This window comes from Parasteatoda tepidariorum, chromosome 8 (genome assembly GCF_982258835.1).
Source record: "Parasteatoda tepidariorum strain Cologne lab strain chromosome 8, Ptep-v5.0, whole genome shotgun sequence".
NCBI lineage: Eukaryota > Metazoa > Arthropoda > Arachnida > Araneae > Theridiidae > Parasteatoda > Parasteatoda tepidariorum.
Genome location: NC_141762.1, coordinates 16276834 through 16293891, shown reverse-complemented (window position 1 = coordinate 16293891; position 17058 = coordinate 16276834). Strand labels below are relative to the sequence as shown.

At 31.8% G+C, this 17058-nt stretch overlaps 1 protein-coding gene across 1 annotated transcript; it reads right to left on the bottom strand.

The window, feature by feature from the left end:
• Window positions 1-1699: 1699 nt before the first annotated feature.
• LOC107454215 (sn-1-specific diacylglycerol lipase ABHD11) lies at window positions 1700-16188 on the bottom strand. Its single transcript, XM_043042468.3, has 6 exons — window positions 16062-16188; window positions 12273-12417; window positions 9863-10036; window positions 7907-8095; window positions 4629-4858; window positions 1700-1874 (listed from the first exon to the last, which is right to left on the bottom strand). Exons 1-6 carry the CDS (start codon window positions 16067-16069, stop codon window positions 1739-1741), a joined length of 882 nt encoding a protein of 293 aa, XP_042898402.1. The 5' UTR covers window positions 16070-16188; the 3' UTR covers window positions 1700-1738.
• Window positions 16189-17058: the final 870 nt, after the last annotated feature.

Here is a 17058-nt window from a genome sequence, read left to right as displayed (position 1 = left end):
CGCTCATTCAACTAAACAGCCGGCCTGTTTATGATGCTGTTAAAATGTCGAAATCATTTTAAAGTTATATAGCTTATACTCAGATTAACTAGGGGGATTAATCCAGATAACTCAGATTAATCCAGTAAAGTGAGTACTTTACGATAGAACAGTTTAACGAGTGCGAGTTAATGCCGCACAGTCTCGGTCCCTTTGCAGGGTGATCGAGGACACTGACCGCAATCAGTGTTACTTGATTTCGGTGATCTACTGGGAACCGTCTTTTAACGATCAATCCGCTGCAGGACGGTTCCAATCTGGATTACGACACAGAAAATCGTAGGTTCATACACTGAAGTCACTAAAAAAATTCATAAATTGCAAGGTAATGCATACAAGCAATTAATTAAAATTGGAACAACCTGTATATGACAAACGAATTCTTGGATGGTGACGAAAAAGAACACAGGTTTGTGTAGTGCTCTGAAAATACTAATACACTTCGGAGTTTATAAACCCATATTAAAAAATATTCTGATTGAAGTATAACTATTCAACTTTATTATACACTCAAATTAAGATAATCAGAACGTCAAAAGTTAAGAACGGGGACTGAAAAACTCAGAGCGTTATGCCTAAAAGTCACAGAAGAGCATTCAGTTCCTTCTAACAAAAAGCATATGTAGATTAAATGGAATCACGTGGCCGAATTATGAATTTAAAGTCATGGTAGATAAATGGGGCAGCTCAGATCTGCAAAAACGAAAACAACACACTTGTTTCTTGAAATCTCTGAAAACTTTTTTTTAAAAAAAAAGCTGATCTACAACGCAATTTTGAATATGATTAATTTATGTGATAATTTTTTCCCAATTTAAAAAAGTGTGCATGGAAAGAACATTGAATCTATTTGGATTAAGTAACATTTTAATAACTCAAGAGCCGGATGCGACTATGCTATGTTGAGCTCAATGTAAAAATAAAAATAAATGCATAATACATTTGTACTAGAAGTAACCAAGCAAAATAATATGTACGGAATTCGCAAATCAATATTTTAATGAAAAAATAACGTTATAAAAATCTGACGAATTACTAACGAGGTGATCAATAGGTGTGATTAAAAATATTTTTTTTCCATTGCCTACCCGATTGACCCTCGTCATTCAGGTATCAGTAGGACACATTTGTTGGCCGCACTTTCATAGGCACCCTATTAGGCGGGCTAACTATTACAGTAAGGACAGATAGTACAGAGAATGAAAGAATATTCGTGCCTTATCCGGGATTCGAACCCAGGACCATTCTGATGTGAGGTCAAATTCCTGACCACTACACAGCCCGGTCGGTGTGATTGAAAATGCTTAATTATCGAACGAAAATAAGTCCTATCACTACTTTTCAGTTTCCTACGGCTTCATTATGCTTTTTATAACACATTTTCCTCGTTGCGTTTCTGAGGAAAAATCTGTCAAGTATATATATAACATGCCGACAAATCTTAATCCCCGAAATACTTACTTCATTCGATATTACCCTTATAAAAAACGTAAAACTTAAAAAAATTTTATTACTTAGCTTGTAAGATTAAATAATTTAATACAACTTTTTTTTAGTAGATTTATTATTTTATGTGATTTTGTTTTTCAGTAAGAATAATTTCTGAGAAAAGAAATTTTTTTAAATTTCTTAAATAAAAAAGTTTTTTTTTTTTAAATCTTTTTCTAAACAATAAGAGACATCAGACAGAGTAGTGAATTCATGTATTTATGAACTGGGCGACTTCTTCACAAAACTTTTCGGGAAAATCAATGTGCAACAAATGTCCTCCACCTTCGATTTCTTTGAATGTGGCATTTTTTAAGTATGACACAATAAAATCCTTATCCTTTAACCTAGGACCAAAAAGAAAAAAATTAAATAAATAAATTTAGTTAATATGCAAGTTTTTTTTTATTGATTTATTTCTTAATTGTACAGGATGTTGACCCTTATTGATGCAAATGGGACATCTGTGTCCCTTTTATAGATTTTTTTTTCTTGGTATTTCTTAATTATTAAAAACAATTTAATAGTTGCTAAAAAATTCTATTATATTACAAGAATTATATTTGTACTACAATGTAAAATGCAAAAGAAGTGATTTGAAAAAAAAATTTCATTCATATTTAAAAATATATAAAAAATTGATTTTGTTAATTAAAGAAATGTCACTGATGGATAACTGTTTCTTTTAGATATAAATAACAGCAAATGAGGGCAAATTTGAAAAATTATTTTTTGGAAGATTTTACCTTTAACGCTGAAAAAGACACCGGTGTTTCATGGTATATTTCATAATCATGGCGTATTTCATAAAAAAAAATCTTAAATATAATATGTTTCAATTATTTTGACCTAAATTAATACAAAATAATAAAAAAATTTATGAAAAACATGTATAGTAAAAACACTGCGTCAAAGGGTTAAGAAAATAAATAGAACGAAAAGTTATTTTTGTTAAAAACGTCGATTTTTAAAAAGGAAAATAAAAAAACAATGATGAGCGAAAATCTAGAGAAACAAATCTTTAGATTTAACTTCGTTTCAAAAATAATTTTAATTTTCTATTTATTTTTTCACTGCAATTTTTTAAAATGCATACATTTGTTTTTTAATGAATTTATTTCTATTTTTACAAAATTCTGTTTCGGTGTTATATACTTGAACTTAATCATTATTTTTGGTATAATTTTGTAATAGTTTAGCATACTTTATCATTTTTGGATTAGTTCATCATTAATCCATTAAATATTCTTAATCTTGAGTCAGCCTCTTTATTCATTGTGACAGTAATAGAATAATGTAAGCATAATTAAAACTATCAAAGCACCACGTTTAAGAGCCATTCAGAAAGAAAAAAATATCTCAGTAAAGTAATGTTTAAGAATAACGATGCCTTCAGATTCACCATTATTAAAATTCTAATTAAATACAAAAATAATCCTACGAAAAAAAAATTTTTTTTTTCATTTATAGCATAGTGCATCAAATTCTATTAGTAGGACCATTAACCATATTAAGATGTGACTATTACGAAAACGATCATGGGCAATAGAATTTAAGTTCACTAAAAACCGGTTCGTTATATGGATACAGTTAAGATACTAAATTTTTATGTAATAAAAATTATTTTACATTTCGAATTCGTAATTTTTTATGTAATTACAAAATTATTTGCATATTATATAAAATTGTAACATGGATCTTAATGTTACAAAGACATATATAATATGTATTTAATAATTCATAATGCATACAATAAATAAATAATACTGAAAGATTATTCTTAAATTTTTTTTACTGGCATTGAATTGACAGATAGGTTATCATTGTTCATCCTTTTAGTTTTTAACCCAACTCAGGAGACAACTGAAATTCTAACTCAAGCGTAGACACAGAGGACTTATTGAGTAAATTTAACCCGCGTTTAAGTTGCATGGAGAGTAAATACTATAAAAAACAACCCACGGAAAGGGTATTCCTCCTCATGAATTATAAACTTCATTTCCCATCAATTGCTGTTGTTGTTAATTTACGTCGCACTAGAGCTGCACTATGGGCTATTAGCGACTGTCTGGGAAACATCCCGGAGGATGATCCGAAGACATGCCATCACAATTTTGATCCTCTGCAGAGGGGATGGCACCTCCGCTTCGGTAGCCCGACGACCCGCACGCGAAGTCGAGCACTTTACGGTCGAACAGTTTAACGAGGACCAATACCGCACACCCTCGGTCCCTACTCAGACTGATCCAAGTGGTCACCCACCCGCACACTGACCGCAGCCAGTGATGCTTGACTTCGGTGATCTGCTGGGAACCGTGTCTTAACGATCAGTCCACTGCGGGACCATTTCCCATCAATATTATATATTTTATGTCTTTGTAATACTTTCTTTATGAAAACTCGTAGTAAAAAAATTCGATATTATTGCTAATCGATTTTGTTTCGAGAGCGCTTGAATGCAAGTGTAGCGCTCCAGTGTGGCATCGCCCACTGGCAGAGAACTAGAGGTAGTGAGTTCGTTCAGCCCACTAAAAAACCGTCAAGCATACGTCACAAGGTGCAAATTAAATCTGTCCAGGCATAAAGTCTTCTCATTGGTAATGGACTTCGCAAGTTGCTAGTTTGCAGTACCAGCTGCTATCTACGTCATGTGGTCGGGTAAAAATGTGGCTTTCCTTCCATTATCGTTAAAAGATAGTAGTTTATTTACATCGCACAAGAGCTGCACAATGGGCTATTGGCGACGGTCTGGGAAACATCCCTATGAATGACCCGAATACACATCATCGCAATTTTGATCCTTTGCAGAAGGGATGGCACCCTTGCTTTAGAAGCCAGAGGACCTGCGCGAACTCGAGCACTTTACTGTAGAAGAGTTTAACGAGGACCGATACCACACACTCTCGGTCCCTACGCAGGCTGATCAAAGTAGTCACCCACCTGCTTACTGACGCAGCCGGTGGTGTTCTATTGGGAAGCGCGTCTTTACGATCAGCGGGACCGTTAAAAGGTAGGTGGCTATATGTGCTTGGCCATTGTAGGATGATGTGTCTGCAACTGCAGAAAGGGGTAGGAAATAAAAGCAGAAAGAAAAAACTCACACTTTATAAGGAGATCTAGAACCACATAGGAAAAGAGCTGGGCCTTGATATTCTCCTTCATATTTAAAAACTCTGAAACCACCTAATTCTGGTCCAGCTTCAAATGCATTCTTAACAGAATACTCAAAAAGTTTCAGATGAAGTTTCCACTCAAACTTTCCACTCAATGAATCGATTTCAAGAGGCATCATGGCTTTTGTTATTTCTCCTTTCTTATCACCTCTATATTCCTACATTAAAAACAAAAGTTTTTATGCACAGCACAAGGGGGAAAAAAACGAAGTATCCTGAATAACTTACGATCTAATGATGGGATTTCCAAGTACAGGACTCAAACTTAATGGTTGACGGGGATAGCCCCAAATAAGCTAATTAACTAGTGCAGACGATATTATAAATTTCGAAATTAGACACATAAATGTTCTTTCTCTGAATAAACATGCTTTTTTTTTGACGCATGACCTTCAAAATATAGAGGGAGGGTAGCCTTAATCTGGGAAATATAGCTGCCATAGTTTGGACAGGTGAGCGGTCGGAAGTTAATTTTTATTTTATTTTTTTATTTCGTTATGTCTCGAGAAATTTTTAAACGAATTGAAGAAAAAAATTCACACAATTATAAAATTCGTTTCTCCAAAGATAATTTCATGAAGAAAAAAAAACAAATTTTTAAAAATAATTATTTGTTATTTTATTTAATAATATACAAAAAAAAAGTGAATTATAAGGTATGCACATTTTTAACGCGAAATGGAAAATTTGAATGAAATCGGTTGAATAGTCCCTGAAAAATCGAATTTTAAATATATTACTTTTTAAATTAAATTTTTCAGAAACTATTGAGCTGATTTCGCTCAAACTTTATATTTTACCCAATAAAAGTACATTCTTCAAAATGATGTAAAAATTTGTGCACCAAACTTTTCAATTTTTTTAGGCTATTATTAAATAAAATAATAAGAATATACTTTTAAAAAAATTTTAATTCGCTAAAAACGTTCTCGAGAAATGGCGAAATACTCAATAGTAAAATTAACATTAAAGGGGTCAACTTTCGAACGCTCTCTGAAACAAACAATATTTCTCAGATTGAAACTACCCGTTATATTTTGAAGGTTAAAAATCAAAATCCAGAAACAAAAAAATAGGCACACTTATTCAGAGAAAGTACGTTCTTGTGCCTAATTTTGTAACAATATCGTTTGCACAAGCTAATTAACATATTTGAAGTCATCTCTATGAATCAATAACTCCTGGTATGCGAGGATCTAATCACTAGATCAAAAGTTATTCACGATGTTTTTTTTTCACACTGTGCAATGAGAAATGCAGCAAGAACAGAAAATCGTTAATATGCTATTGAGAGTGTTCAGCAATGCTCTAATTTAATATAGATTTTTGATTCAAAATTATACACAATAGCACCCAAATTAATAAGTAAGCTATGAAAAACACAAAAACCTAGATCGAGATTCAAAGAATCACTAATAAGAGAGACAGTGCTGAAAATATCAAAACCTGTTTGATTGCAAGAGAAACTTGGAAGTGTTTCGAATAATCGTATTTCAACCTCATCTGAGCTCCCTCCGGCACTTAAACCAGTTTTGATTCATTTTAGTTCAACCCTCTTAAATACTGATTAGTTAGCTTTCGATTGCTTTTTTCTTCTTCATGTTTTATTATTAATTTTGTAATCCCCTAATGAATGAGTGAAAAATGAGTTATAGCATCGAAAGTCATATTGGCTGATGATTATTACAGTTTGGGAAATCTCAGGAATTTTGTAAGGTGATTTTATAGTAAATTTTTACTGCAGGAATTCAAACCAAGAGCTAAATAGTTTTGTGGAATTTAATTAGAAAACTAACCTTGACTATAAGTATAGTAAAATTTCAAATAACCGATAATGATTCCTTTAGATTTCGATTCTTTAGATTTCGATTTTGTTTTTTCTTCGTTTAAGTATCTACTTGGGATCCATAATGTGCATGCGTTTAGACCAGTGATTCTCAACCTTTTTTTTGTGGCGGCACACTTTTAAAGATTTCGAAAATTGACGGCACACAATGAAAAAAATTAGTTTAAAAGTTGTTTAATTACCTATAATACACTGTGTTAAATAGTTTGTGATAATAGTTTTGAATGTGAAATAAAATAATATGTACTACAAAAGCACATTTATTAAGGGATTAATTATTTCTTTCGACTAATTTTTTATTAGTCAGTAACAGTTTTTTTTGCTAGTTATTAATTGTTAGCTTGTTTTCCATAGTTATTAACTGTTAGTTTTTTTACATTAATTATTATTTTTTGTGATTTCTTGTTAGTTAGTTTTTTGCTAACTATGTTAGCTAATTTTTTTTTGCTAGTTATCCTTTGTTAATTTGTTTTTATAACTATTAATTGCATAGCTTACTTTAATGATTAGCTTTTATTTTCGCTTGGAAGTTAGTATTTAGCTTGTTTTAGCCTTTGTTAATTAATAATTTTAATAGTCATTAAATGTCCTACTAATTTCAACATTATTTAAAATTGTGTGTCAAAGACAATTTAAACACTTCCTTCTTATTTTAAGATTGTCGCAGACAAGACAATCGCCCACAAACAGATGTTCACGTGGTTAATGTGTGGAAAAATTATAAAAAGTATATATATAATATTATATATCTATACACTTTTCTTTAGTTTAAACTTCACTTGTAATAAAAAGAGCATTAATTTTTATTGTATCATTTCTAATATTTGGCGGCACATTTTAAGAATTTGGCGGCACACAAAAGTGCCGCGGCACAGTGGTTGAGAATCACTGGTTTAGACAAATGAATTAAAAATGAGTAACAGCATCTAAAGTTATATTGGCTGACAATCATTACAGTTTGGGAAATCTCAGGAATTTTGTATGGTGATTTTATTGTAATAAATTTTCACAGTAGAAACTCAAATCTATACCTCAATAGATTTGCGGAATTAACCAGAAACCTAACTATGACCAGGAACGTAGTAAAATAAAAGACATTACTAATTTGTTCACTATTAATATTATTGCTAATAACATTAATAAATAAAGTGTTAGAGAAATTGTTATTGCATAAAATCATTCACTTTAACATTAGATACACCACTTGTTATTGTATATATATTAAGCTTTGTGTGAGCACAAATATAGATAAGAAAAAAATTCTTCTCTTTTAATTTTTCTTTCATATATTTAAATTAATTTTATTAATTTTAATTAAAAGGTAACGCTTGTCTAAAAAAAATTGGCATTACATACTCACCTCTGGTATTCTTTGTTGAATGTATGAGGCCAAAAATTCTTTGGCGTTCTCGAGATCTTTGATATGAGGTGGAATGTGATTAAGAGATTCCGTAAGCAACTCAAAATATTTCATGCAGAAGTCGTTCTCACCTCCGTTTTGATATTTCAGAGACATATCTTCAACAACAATTTTCTCTACTAAATCAGGCTGGTAATGAAAAGAAGAAGAAAAAAAACACTGCTGCATTAAAAAAAAATTAGATAAATAAAACTTGTACGAGCTCGTGCTAATAAAGCGAAGGTCATAAGTTCAATTCCTCCGTGGGCCAATATTGCAATTGTAAACACGGTCCATAATGTTTGACAATTTTTATTATTATCGTTCATCTAGTCAGTATTATAATGATGTCTTGAATAACTAGCATTAATAATTATGTAGATAAGGAGATTTATAAAAGCTCTTCCCTCGAATTCCACGCAGTACAATACATTTGACCTCAAATCGAACTGTACTGTCAGTACGAATTTTACAAGGAGAAAATATTGAGAAAATTAAAGTGAACCTTTTATATCTTCTATATTATATAAAACGCTAATACGTACGTATGTATCAATAAAACCGATGATATTTCTTTTCTCGCGTTGGCAACAGTTTTCATTTTTAATTGATAGGCTTCGGCGCGCAAGAGCACGTAGTGAGCATCATATGGTTAATCTATATTATATAAAACGCTAATACGTTTTAATTGAAAGGCTACGGCGAGCAAGAGCACGTAGTGAGCATCAAATGGCTAATCGGGTGAATTCTCACCGAATTATCAAAAAAATTCTCACAAAATTATCTTCATCGAAGGCGACATCCGGCGTTCAGTACTATTTCATATTGTTTTACAACACATGGTTTTAGCCCTCTTGTGGGAAACTCTTTAAAACAAACTTTACAGCAGCTACTTTTCTCAACAACTGAAATTTAGAATAGTGTGGTTACGAAAAATATGTGAACTGTTTGCAATTTCAAATTAATGTTGAAATGCACAGGTTTAGAACTTTCTACAGTGAAAAGTTTTCGGAACTTCAGTGTTCAAAAATGTATACAAAAGCTAGACGTTAAGAACGTATCCAATGAGCGAGCAAAGCGAACATCGGATTGCGAAGCAATCCGAAATGAACTGCGAAAGCAGTTCCGGGGGTTGGCGAGCGCCAGCGAGCAGGGGGCGAAGCCTCCTAGTATATATATATTACTTTACTGTTCTCAATATTTTCTCTTTGTAAAATTCGTACTGACAGTACAGTTCGATTTGAGGTCAAATGTTTTGTACTGCGGGGAATTCGAAAGAAGAGCTTTCATAAACCTCCACTTCAGTTTTTAGAGATTATTTATTTCATGGAATAAAGGGTTTCAAAATAACAGATAATAAAAAAAACAAAATCAACAAAAAAGCTGTGATCGCCATATTACGATCACTGGTTACCCATTTGTCAACTGCTTTTTTCCTTCTGGATTGATTCCGTTAAACGCCACAACATTTCAAATAATGGTTTGCAAAAACTGTCTCAATTGATGTTTGTCGTCGGACTATGTACGTGTTTCAAGACGTCAGAAAATACTTTTCCTTCTTCAGCATTCCCATTTATATTAAAATCACCGTCAAGCCAGTAATTATACGATAATAATAAAAATATTTAAAATTATTATTATGTAAATACATTAAAAATGCCTGCTAGTGGAAAAAAAAGAAAAGCAGCAGCGGTTGCCATGGAAACGCATGCAATGACGACGCATGCGCACTGTTTACTATAACTCTTGAACACAGTTGAAAAGTGTGCGGACGCCATCAAATCCAAAACAAGACCCATTTTGCACATGGGTAATATGCTTTCATATTTTTTTAACGTAGATATGCATATTTTAAAATGTGGTACTACAAAAAGGATGAAAGAAATGTGAAATTCAATACACCAAATATTTACGCACAAATTTCAAAGCAAATTCCATTGCCGTTTTACCACCCATTCCATGACCCACAAGAACAGCTTTAGGCATGTGTAGATGTTCCATTATATTTTTCAAGTCTTCCATCATGGATTCATAACTAAGATTAGTAATCCATCCACTGTCTCCATGGTTACGAGTGTCATACGCTACCACCTACAAAAAAATAAACAAAAATACTATTATAAGCGGGTGTTGCCTACAAACCGCCCTTAATACAGTATTTTAAAAATCCTTTTTAAAAAAATTAAGTTGAAAACTATAAGGATTCGTACATTCCGTGAGAATTAAAAACATAACAGTAAGTTATTTTTGTAACTGTCACTGTTTCATTAAAAAACAATATGACTAGAAATAAATAAAAAAATGAGTTTATTAAGCTACTATTTATGTACTTCATTAAAATTTGTGGAGACTTTCGGAATCGCGTGTATTATAGTGTTACATGTTAAACCGTTTTTTTGAATATATCCTAGCTCAAAAATTGATATCGTTTTTAAAATCTGAATCATTATTAAGATACATTTTTTTATATATATATAACTGTCGTCAAACAACCAACACAAAATTTGAGTTTACTACTACTAATATTCAACTCTGAAACCTTGTAATTTTGAATCCAATCCAGAAGACAAGGAAACTCCCGGATCAAGCATCAGATGAAATTTTCCTTCGTGGAATGAATAATTTTCCTTCCTACGTTCCTTTGCGTTACGTGGCGAGGAAAACCACGAAAATCTTTCATGGATAGCCTGACGGCGAGGGGACTTTAACCCTTGATCCGTCTACCACTGATGATTATTTGCATCAGCACCGTGGTTGGTGATTGGGGCGAGCCAAGTGTGGAAATCGTATCACCCGGGTCACCTTACTAGGAGGCGAGTGCTCTATCCCCTGACCCACCATAGCTCTATGATACATTTTAGAAGAGGTAAAATAAAAAATTCAAAACTCATTATAAAATTATTTAAATTTATCAGCTAACTTTTTAGGATATCCATTGAAAAAGCCTTAAGTTTGCATTCATGGAACGAATATAACTTTGTTCCGATTTTGATTTTTCAATAATTCTGCTATCACATGGAAGTAAAATAAACAGAACCAGCGGAGTTTGTGAGGTCATTTAACAATTTTCGTTTTGCGGAGGTTTTTGGCTTGTTATGGTAAAATATATTTGATTTTTCTTTTCCAAACGTCATTTAAGAAAATAAAATAAAATTCCTTCTTCAAAAACGGAAAACGTAACATTTTTTTTACTTTTTTCGTTTAAATTTTATACTTAAGCTTTTTTAAATTTATTATTCTTTATTTATTTATTTACTTTTCATTTATTTATTTTTTTACGCACAGAATTACAGCTTTAAGAAATGAGTGTTTTTGCCTTTGAAGGCTCCGCTTGGATAATAATCTAATAATGCTGAAATAATTCTTTTTTCCAGTTTTATAATTCTGATTTATATGATGTCGTTTAGTGCAGAGCTCCTAAAAATGAAGAGATTGCTTTTTTTTTATTACATCAATATTATGAAATAGTAAAGAATGCTTTTTATCTATCAAATTTTCATTGCTAATTTAATTAAATATTATTAATTAAAATTATTTCATAAGTTATTATTTTTTTAATTATTAATTTTATTATTTTAACAAAACTAAATATTTATAATTGCCAATTTTTTAAAACAAAAGAAATATAGCCGTACTCATGGCCCGCTAGAGTCCTATGAATCAAAGACCCAAGGAAAACATCAAGCTTGCCTCACTATTATGACGACTTGGGAAGTGAGCAAGCAAAGCAGACTCCATGAGATTGATGAGCGATAACTTATAAACGACCGAGCTTCCCACGTGAGATAAAGCATAAAAAAAATGAGAACAGTAAAGCTGAGGTATTAAATAAGACTAAGGTAAAATGAGCGATCGAAGCGGACCGTAATCAGTTCCAGGAGACTAATTTACAATCCAGCAGCATTTAACAACCCGCTTTCCTTTTTGGAGATTTTCCGCTAGGTTATATAGTTGTTCGAAATTATAATGCAAGATTTTATTTATTTTAAAGTTTGTTACCTGAATTGAAAAAAAAAGAAGTCAAAAATTAAATTTGTTTTTTATTCAAGGTTGTTGGTTGGTTGTTGTTAATTTACGTCGCACTAGAGCTGCACAATGGGCTATTGGCGACGGTCTGGGAAACATCCCGGAGGATTTTATTCAAGGAAACGATTAACGAGATGAGTGGGTCGTTAAACGCCACTGGATAGGGAGATCGCTTCCAAAAGAGCGATAGTGAACTAAATCGCAAAGAAATCTTTTTAAAGGAAATACTTATGAAATTGGTGTTTCTTAGAAGCTGCTTACATGAGTGAATAATAACTAATTTTTCATGATTAATACAAACCATACGTCCTGTTGCATCAGCTATCGGCTTTAAGCATAATTTCCATGTTTCTTTACAGAATGCTATCTCGTGTAAAAATATTATTCCTGGCAAATTTCTACTTTCTTTCGGTCCTATAGCTTCAAAGCTCATATTCACTTGAAAGCTAGAAATAAATCATAACCAAATTAAAACTAATGCAGAGCGAGAGGAATTGGGCGGCGATGGTTTTGTGGTTAAAGGCTCTGAACTATCATTGTAAAAAAAATGGGGTTCGCTCCTCAGTGGCGGCTTGAAGCTCACCCATCTTCAGGCCGATAAGTATCAGCTTGTAAGAGAAATAAAGGAGTCGTGTTTGCAATGCCGATATAGCCATTGTCATGTCGTTGGTTACACAAATCCGGAACCTTAACATTTATAACTTTTTTTTCTCCTTTGAAGCCTTCTAGTGCGCTAGGAAAAGTTTAAAAAAATATCAAAGAGTAATATTAAACTATAGAACTGTAAGAAATGGATATTCATTATTCACAAAAGTTTCCTTCTTTTTTCTTTTTTTTTTTACGAAACTGGTCCCGCAGTGGACTGATCGTTAAGACACGGTTCCCAGCAGATCACCAAAGTCAAGCATCACTAGCTGCGGTCAGTGTGCGGGTGGGTGACCACTTGGATCAGTCTGCGTAGGGACCGAGGGTATGTGGTATTGGTACTCGTTAAACTGTTCGACCGTAAAGTGCTTGACTTCGCGTGCAGGTCGTTGGGCTACCGAAGCGGGGTTGCCACCCCCTCTGCAGAGGATCAAAATTGTGATGGCTTGTCTTCGGACCATCTTCATGGTTGTTTCCCAGACAGTTGCCAAAAGCCCATTGTGCAGCTCTAGTGAAACGTAAATTAACTACAACTACTTTTGACGAAACTGTTTCCTAGTACATACTCCGAGTGAACATTTCGTCAAAGTGACGAAATAACTATAGTCACTTCTTTGAAGAGGCAATTTCGTCAATAGTAAAAAAATATTTCGTCATTTTATTATTTTTTTAAAGAAAAAAACCTTATAGTCGCCTTAACAAAGCAAAAAGGACGAATAGAGCAAAAAAAAAAATAATCACACCCATGCCCCAAGCGAGATTCGAACCCGGAATGTTCATAGCACGCGGTTGACTACTCTTGATCACCATAATGGCTGGTCAGCGTAATTCGTCAGTTTATTTTCGATCGTCTAGTTAACAATGTCGCACAATGCACGACGACGAAGTTTCGAGTTGAGGCAACATTTTCGTCATATATTTGTGAGTTCCCATTTCGTCACAAATCTAGTGATTTTAGCGTTACTTCTGAGAGTGCGAAAGAAATGTACTCTTTCAGGTAACCACTTATTATTTACACTATTCACACATTTTCTTAAATCAAAGATGAATAATTTCAAACTTGATCTTCAGAAACTGAAATCAATTTAAATACGGAGAAAGGATATCTGAAACTATGATTACATGCACTTTTTCACAGCAAGGGCTTTTCAAATTTGCAGAATTTAACTGCATGCAGCCCCGATTTTAAAAATTACTTTAAGCAAAGTTTTTAAATCAGAGAAATTTTAAGAACTAGTCCTATGAAAACTTTAAGAAACAGTATATGACCGTACCAAATGCAATGAATGCTTGTAAACAAAGCATAATAGTTATTGATCTGCCTTAAAAATACCCAGTCATCAAATCTGCCAAATTCAATTCACTGTAACAAGATTGAAAGTTTCAATCCATTCACTACTTCAACCTCATGATTCAGTCCCTTTAATACTGGGTTTATATTTGAGTTTTAGCAAGCGATTTTCAACAGTTAATTAAGAATTCTAAGTTTCAATCTATTCACTACTTTAACGTCATGATTCAGTCCTTTTAATACTGGGTTTTTATTTGAGTTTTAGCAAGCGATTTTCAACAGCTAATTCAGAATTGAAAGTTTCGATCTATTCACTATTTTAACGTCATGATTTAGTCCCTTTAATACTGGGTTCATATTTGAGTTTTTGCAAGCGATTTTCAACAATTAATTATTTAAATCAAAATGTATTTGTCTAACATTTAAAAAAAAAAGCGATTCAACAAAATTTTCAAAAAGAATAAAACAAATTCTATTAATTTTTTATAAATTTCAGAAGTATTTTAAATGATAAATGTTATATTACTATGCATTGCATTTTTTTCATCGGTATTTAAGAGGAAATTGTTTTCGTTCGGGTTCGAGATTATTAGGTTGCCATTTTTCATTTGAGTTTTTTTTTTTCTCTCAATTTTCCAGCTAATTATACAGGGTGATTCTAAAAAGATGGACAAAATTTTAGGAAGTGATAGTACACACCCAAGCAAACAATTTTTATCAAAGAATGCATGGTCGAAAACAAAACGCAAAGGTGCTGGCTCATTTGGAAAGTTGTTTCATGTTCAGTTGTTATTATTTGCATGTTATGGGAAGAAGAAGAGCTCGTATGCAAATTTTTCGTCACGATTCATACATAAAAGCTGCTGATTCGAGTGCTACAATGTCTAAAAATATAAAAAAAATAATTGGCTTTTCGGGGGAACAGCTGAAGGCTCTTATGTATGAGACTCCCATTGAATCTGCAGAAGAACTTGTCGCCAAGCTTTCGGCAGCTGCAGGGAAAGTTCGTGATATGCCTGGTGTGTTACAGAATGTTCGCCTATCTTTTCTTCGCCGTTGTATTTCATGCATAGCAGCTGCCGGCCACTGTTTTGAACACTTATTGTAACCACATGCCATTAAATTTGCTTTTATAACTTAACTTCATCGTTCTTTGTGTGTTTTTGCCTCTTATAGGAACATAAACTTTCACGCCCTCTAGCGGTTTTGCGTTTTGTTTTCGACCATGCATTCTTTGATAACAATTGTTTGCTTGGGTGTGTACTATCACTTCCTAAAATTTTGCCCATCTTTTTAGAATCACCCTGTATTTAACTCTAGGAGTGTAGTGAGGTCTAGGCGGTTCGACGTTCCGCAACTTTTTAGTGAGGCGGAACGTTTTTCCAAAACTTTAACGAACATATTGCTAATTTTCAATTTATAATTTTATTAAAATTTTTTTTAATATAGTATGTTCCTAATACGAACAAGTTGAAAGCTAGTTTTGCTAATATATTTAGTTATGAGACAATTAGGCAATTGTTTTATATTAAGAGAGTTAGTAAATTGCATAATTAACCTTCTATGCAACCCCAAATTTCTGTTTTGAAACTGCTGTTATGGTATTTTATTGTTTGTTTGTTATTTGTGCTGCTCTCATGGTGTTTTACTGTTTTTAGGAATAGTAGTCGTTAAAGTGGAAAACAATTATTCCATCCGGGAATTTTTTGAATTGTTTAAAACGATTCGGTGCATGTTTCTTTAATAATTATTCTTAAATCTGTGCGCTCCTATACATGGTAAATTGATATTTATAAAGAAAAAAAAGGTAAAAAATAAAAACGCAAATAAAAATATTTGGAATTATTTTTTCGTAAGCGAAGTAAAAATATTAGAAGTTGCCATAAAATAAAAATATAGAAACTTAAGGAAAAAAAATCTTTGATAACTATACAGCTGATTTGATATTTGTTGATCAATATTATCTTTGACAATTTTAGATTTGACCCTCCCTCCCAAGTTGAGTTGGCTTGTTCCGACAAAAAATTATTTATCAATACAACTCTTTACCTCATTATATTTGTTTTCAACGTAAATAAGGAAAATAAATAAAACGAAATTGAAAATATATATATATATATATATATATATATATATATATATATATACACTTACTTCGGCATTTTTTGTCCTTCGTGTCTTTCTTTTGTTCCTTGCTAGTAGACTCAATTTCTTGATCACAAGTAATTTTTATCTTTGAGATATGTTTTATCAAAGACAATGATTTTCTTTTTATCACCAATTTTATATAGTAATAAATATGTTTTTAGATAAAAAGCATGCAAACAAGAAAAAAAAGACAGGGAGTTATGTAATTACTAATTGAGTTTGATTTTAAACTAAGGACGAGTAACAAATAACATTGTTAATGCAAATCATACTCGAATTAATTTATTTTTCTAGATTTACGCAAAATGCCTACATCATAACTTTTCAAAAAGAAAAAAAGTCATACATTTTGTAAATTTTAATTCTCGATGAGTACTTAACAATTAAAAATAATCTCAATAACCAATTTTTAACCAGTTACTTATTTGTCCATCTTATCCTACTTGGACTTAGAACAACATTTACGCTTGATAAATAACGATTGAATCAAACATTTTTAAAGAAAATAATAAATAGGTAATAATAAATAAGTAAATAAAAAATAAGGAAATAATAAATAAGTGATAACAATAAATAGTTAATAAAATAATAAATAAGTAAATAATAAACAAGTAAATACTAAATCACAAATAATAAAGAAGTAATTAACGTTTTCGAATCTGACGGGATATATATGCCCCATCAGACGTTTACCCAACCCGAAAAAAAACCTCGAAAAAGCGGGTTTTTTCATAACAGAATTTTATTATTAACAAATCAGCTCTAGATATTAAATTTATATTAGAAAGAAAAAAAAACTTCATACAATGAAATATTTAGATTTCCATTACTTCAATATTCTACTGTGCTTTAAAATTTTTAATTAACCTTTTTAATAATACGTTTAATTAGAAGTAGAAAATAATATACAATCACAAAATTTTGAGATACTAATTCACAAAATAATTGAAACTATTATTATAACAAGACACAACAAATATTATTATACAATAAATAATATTTT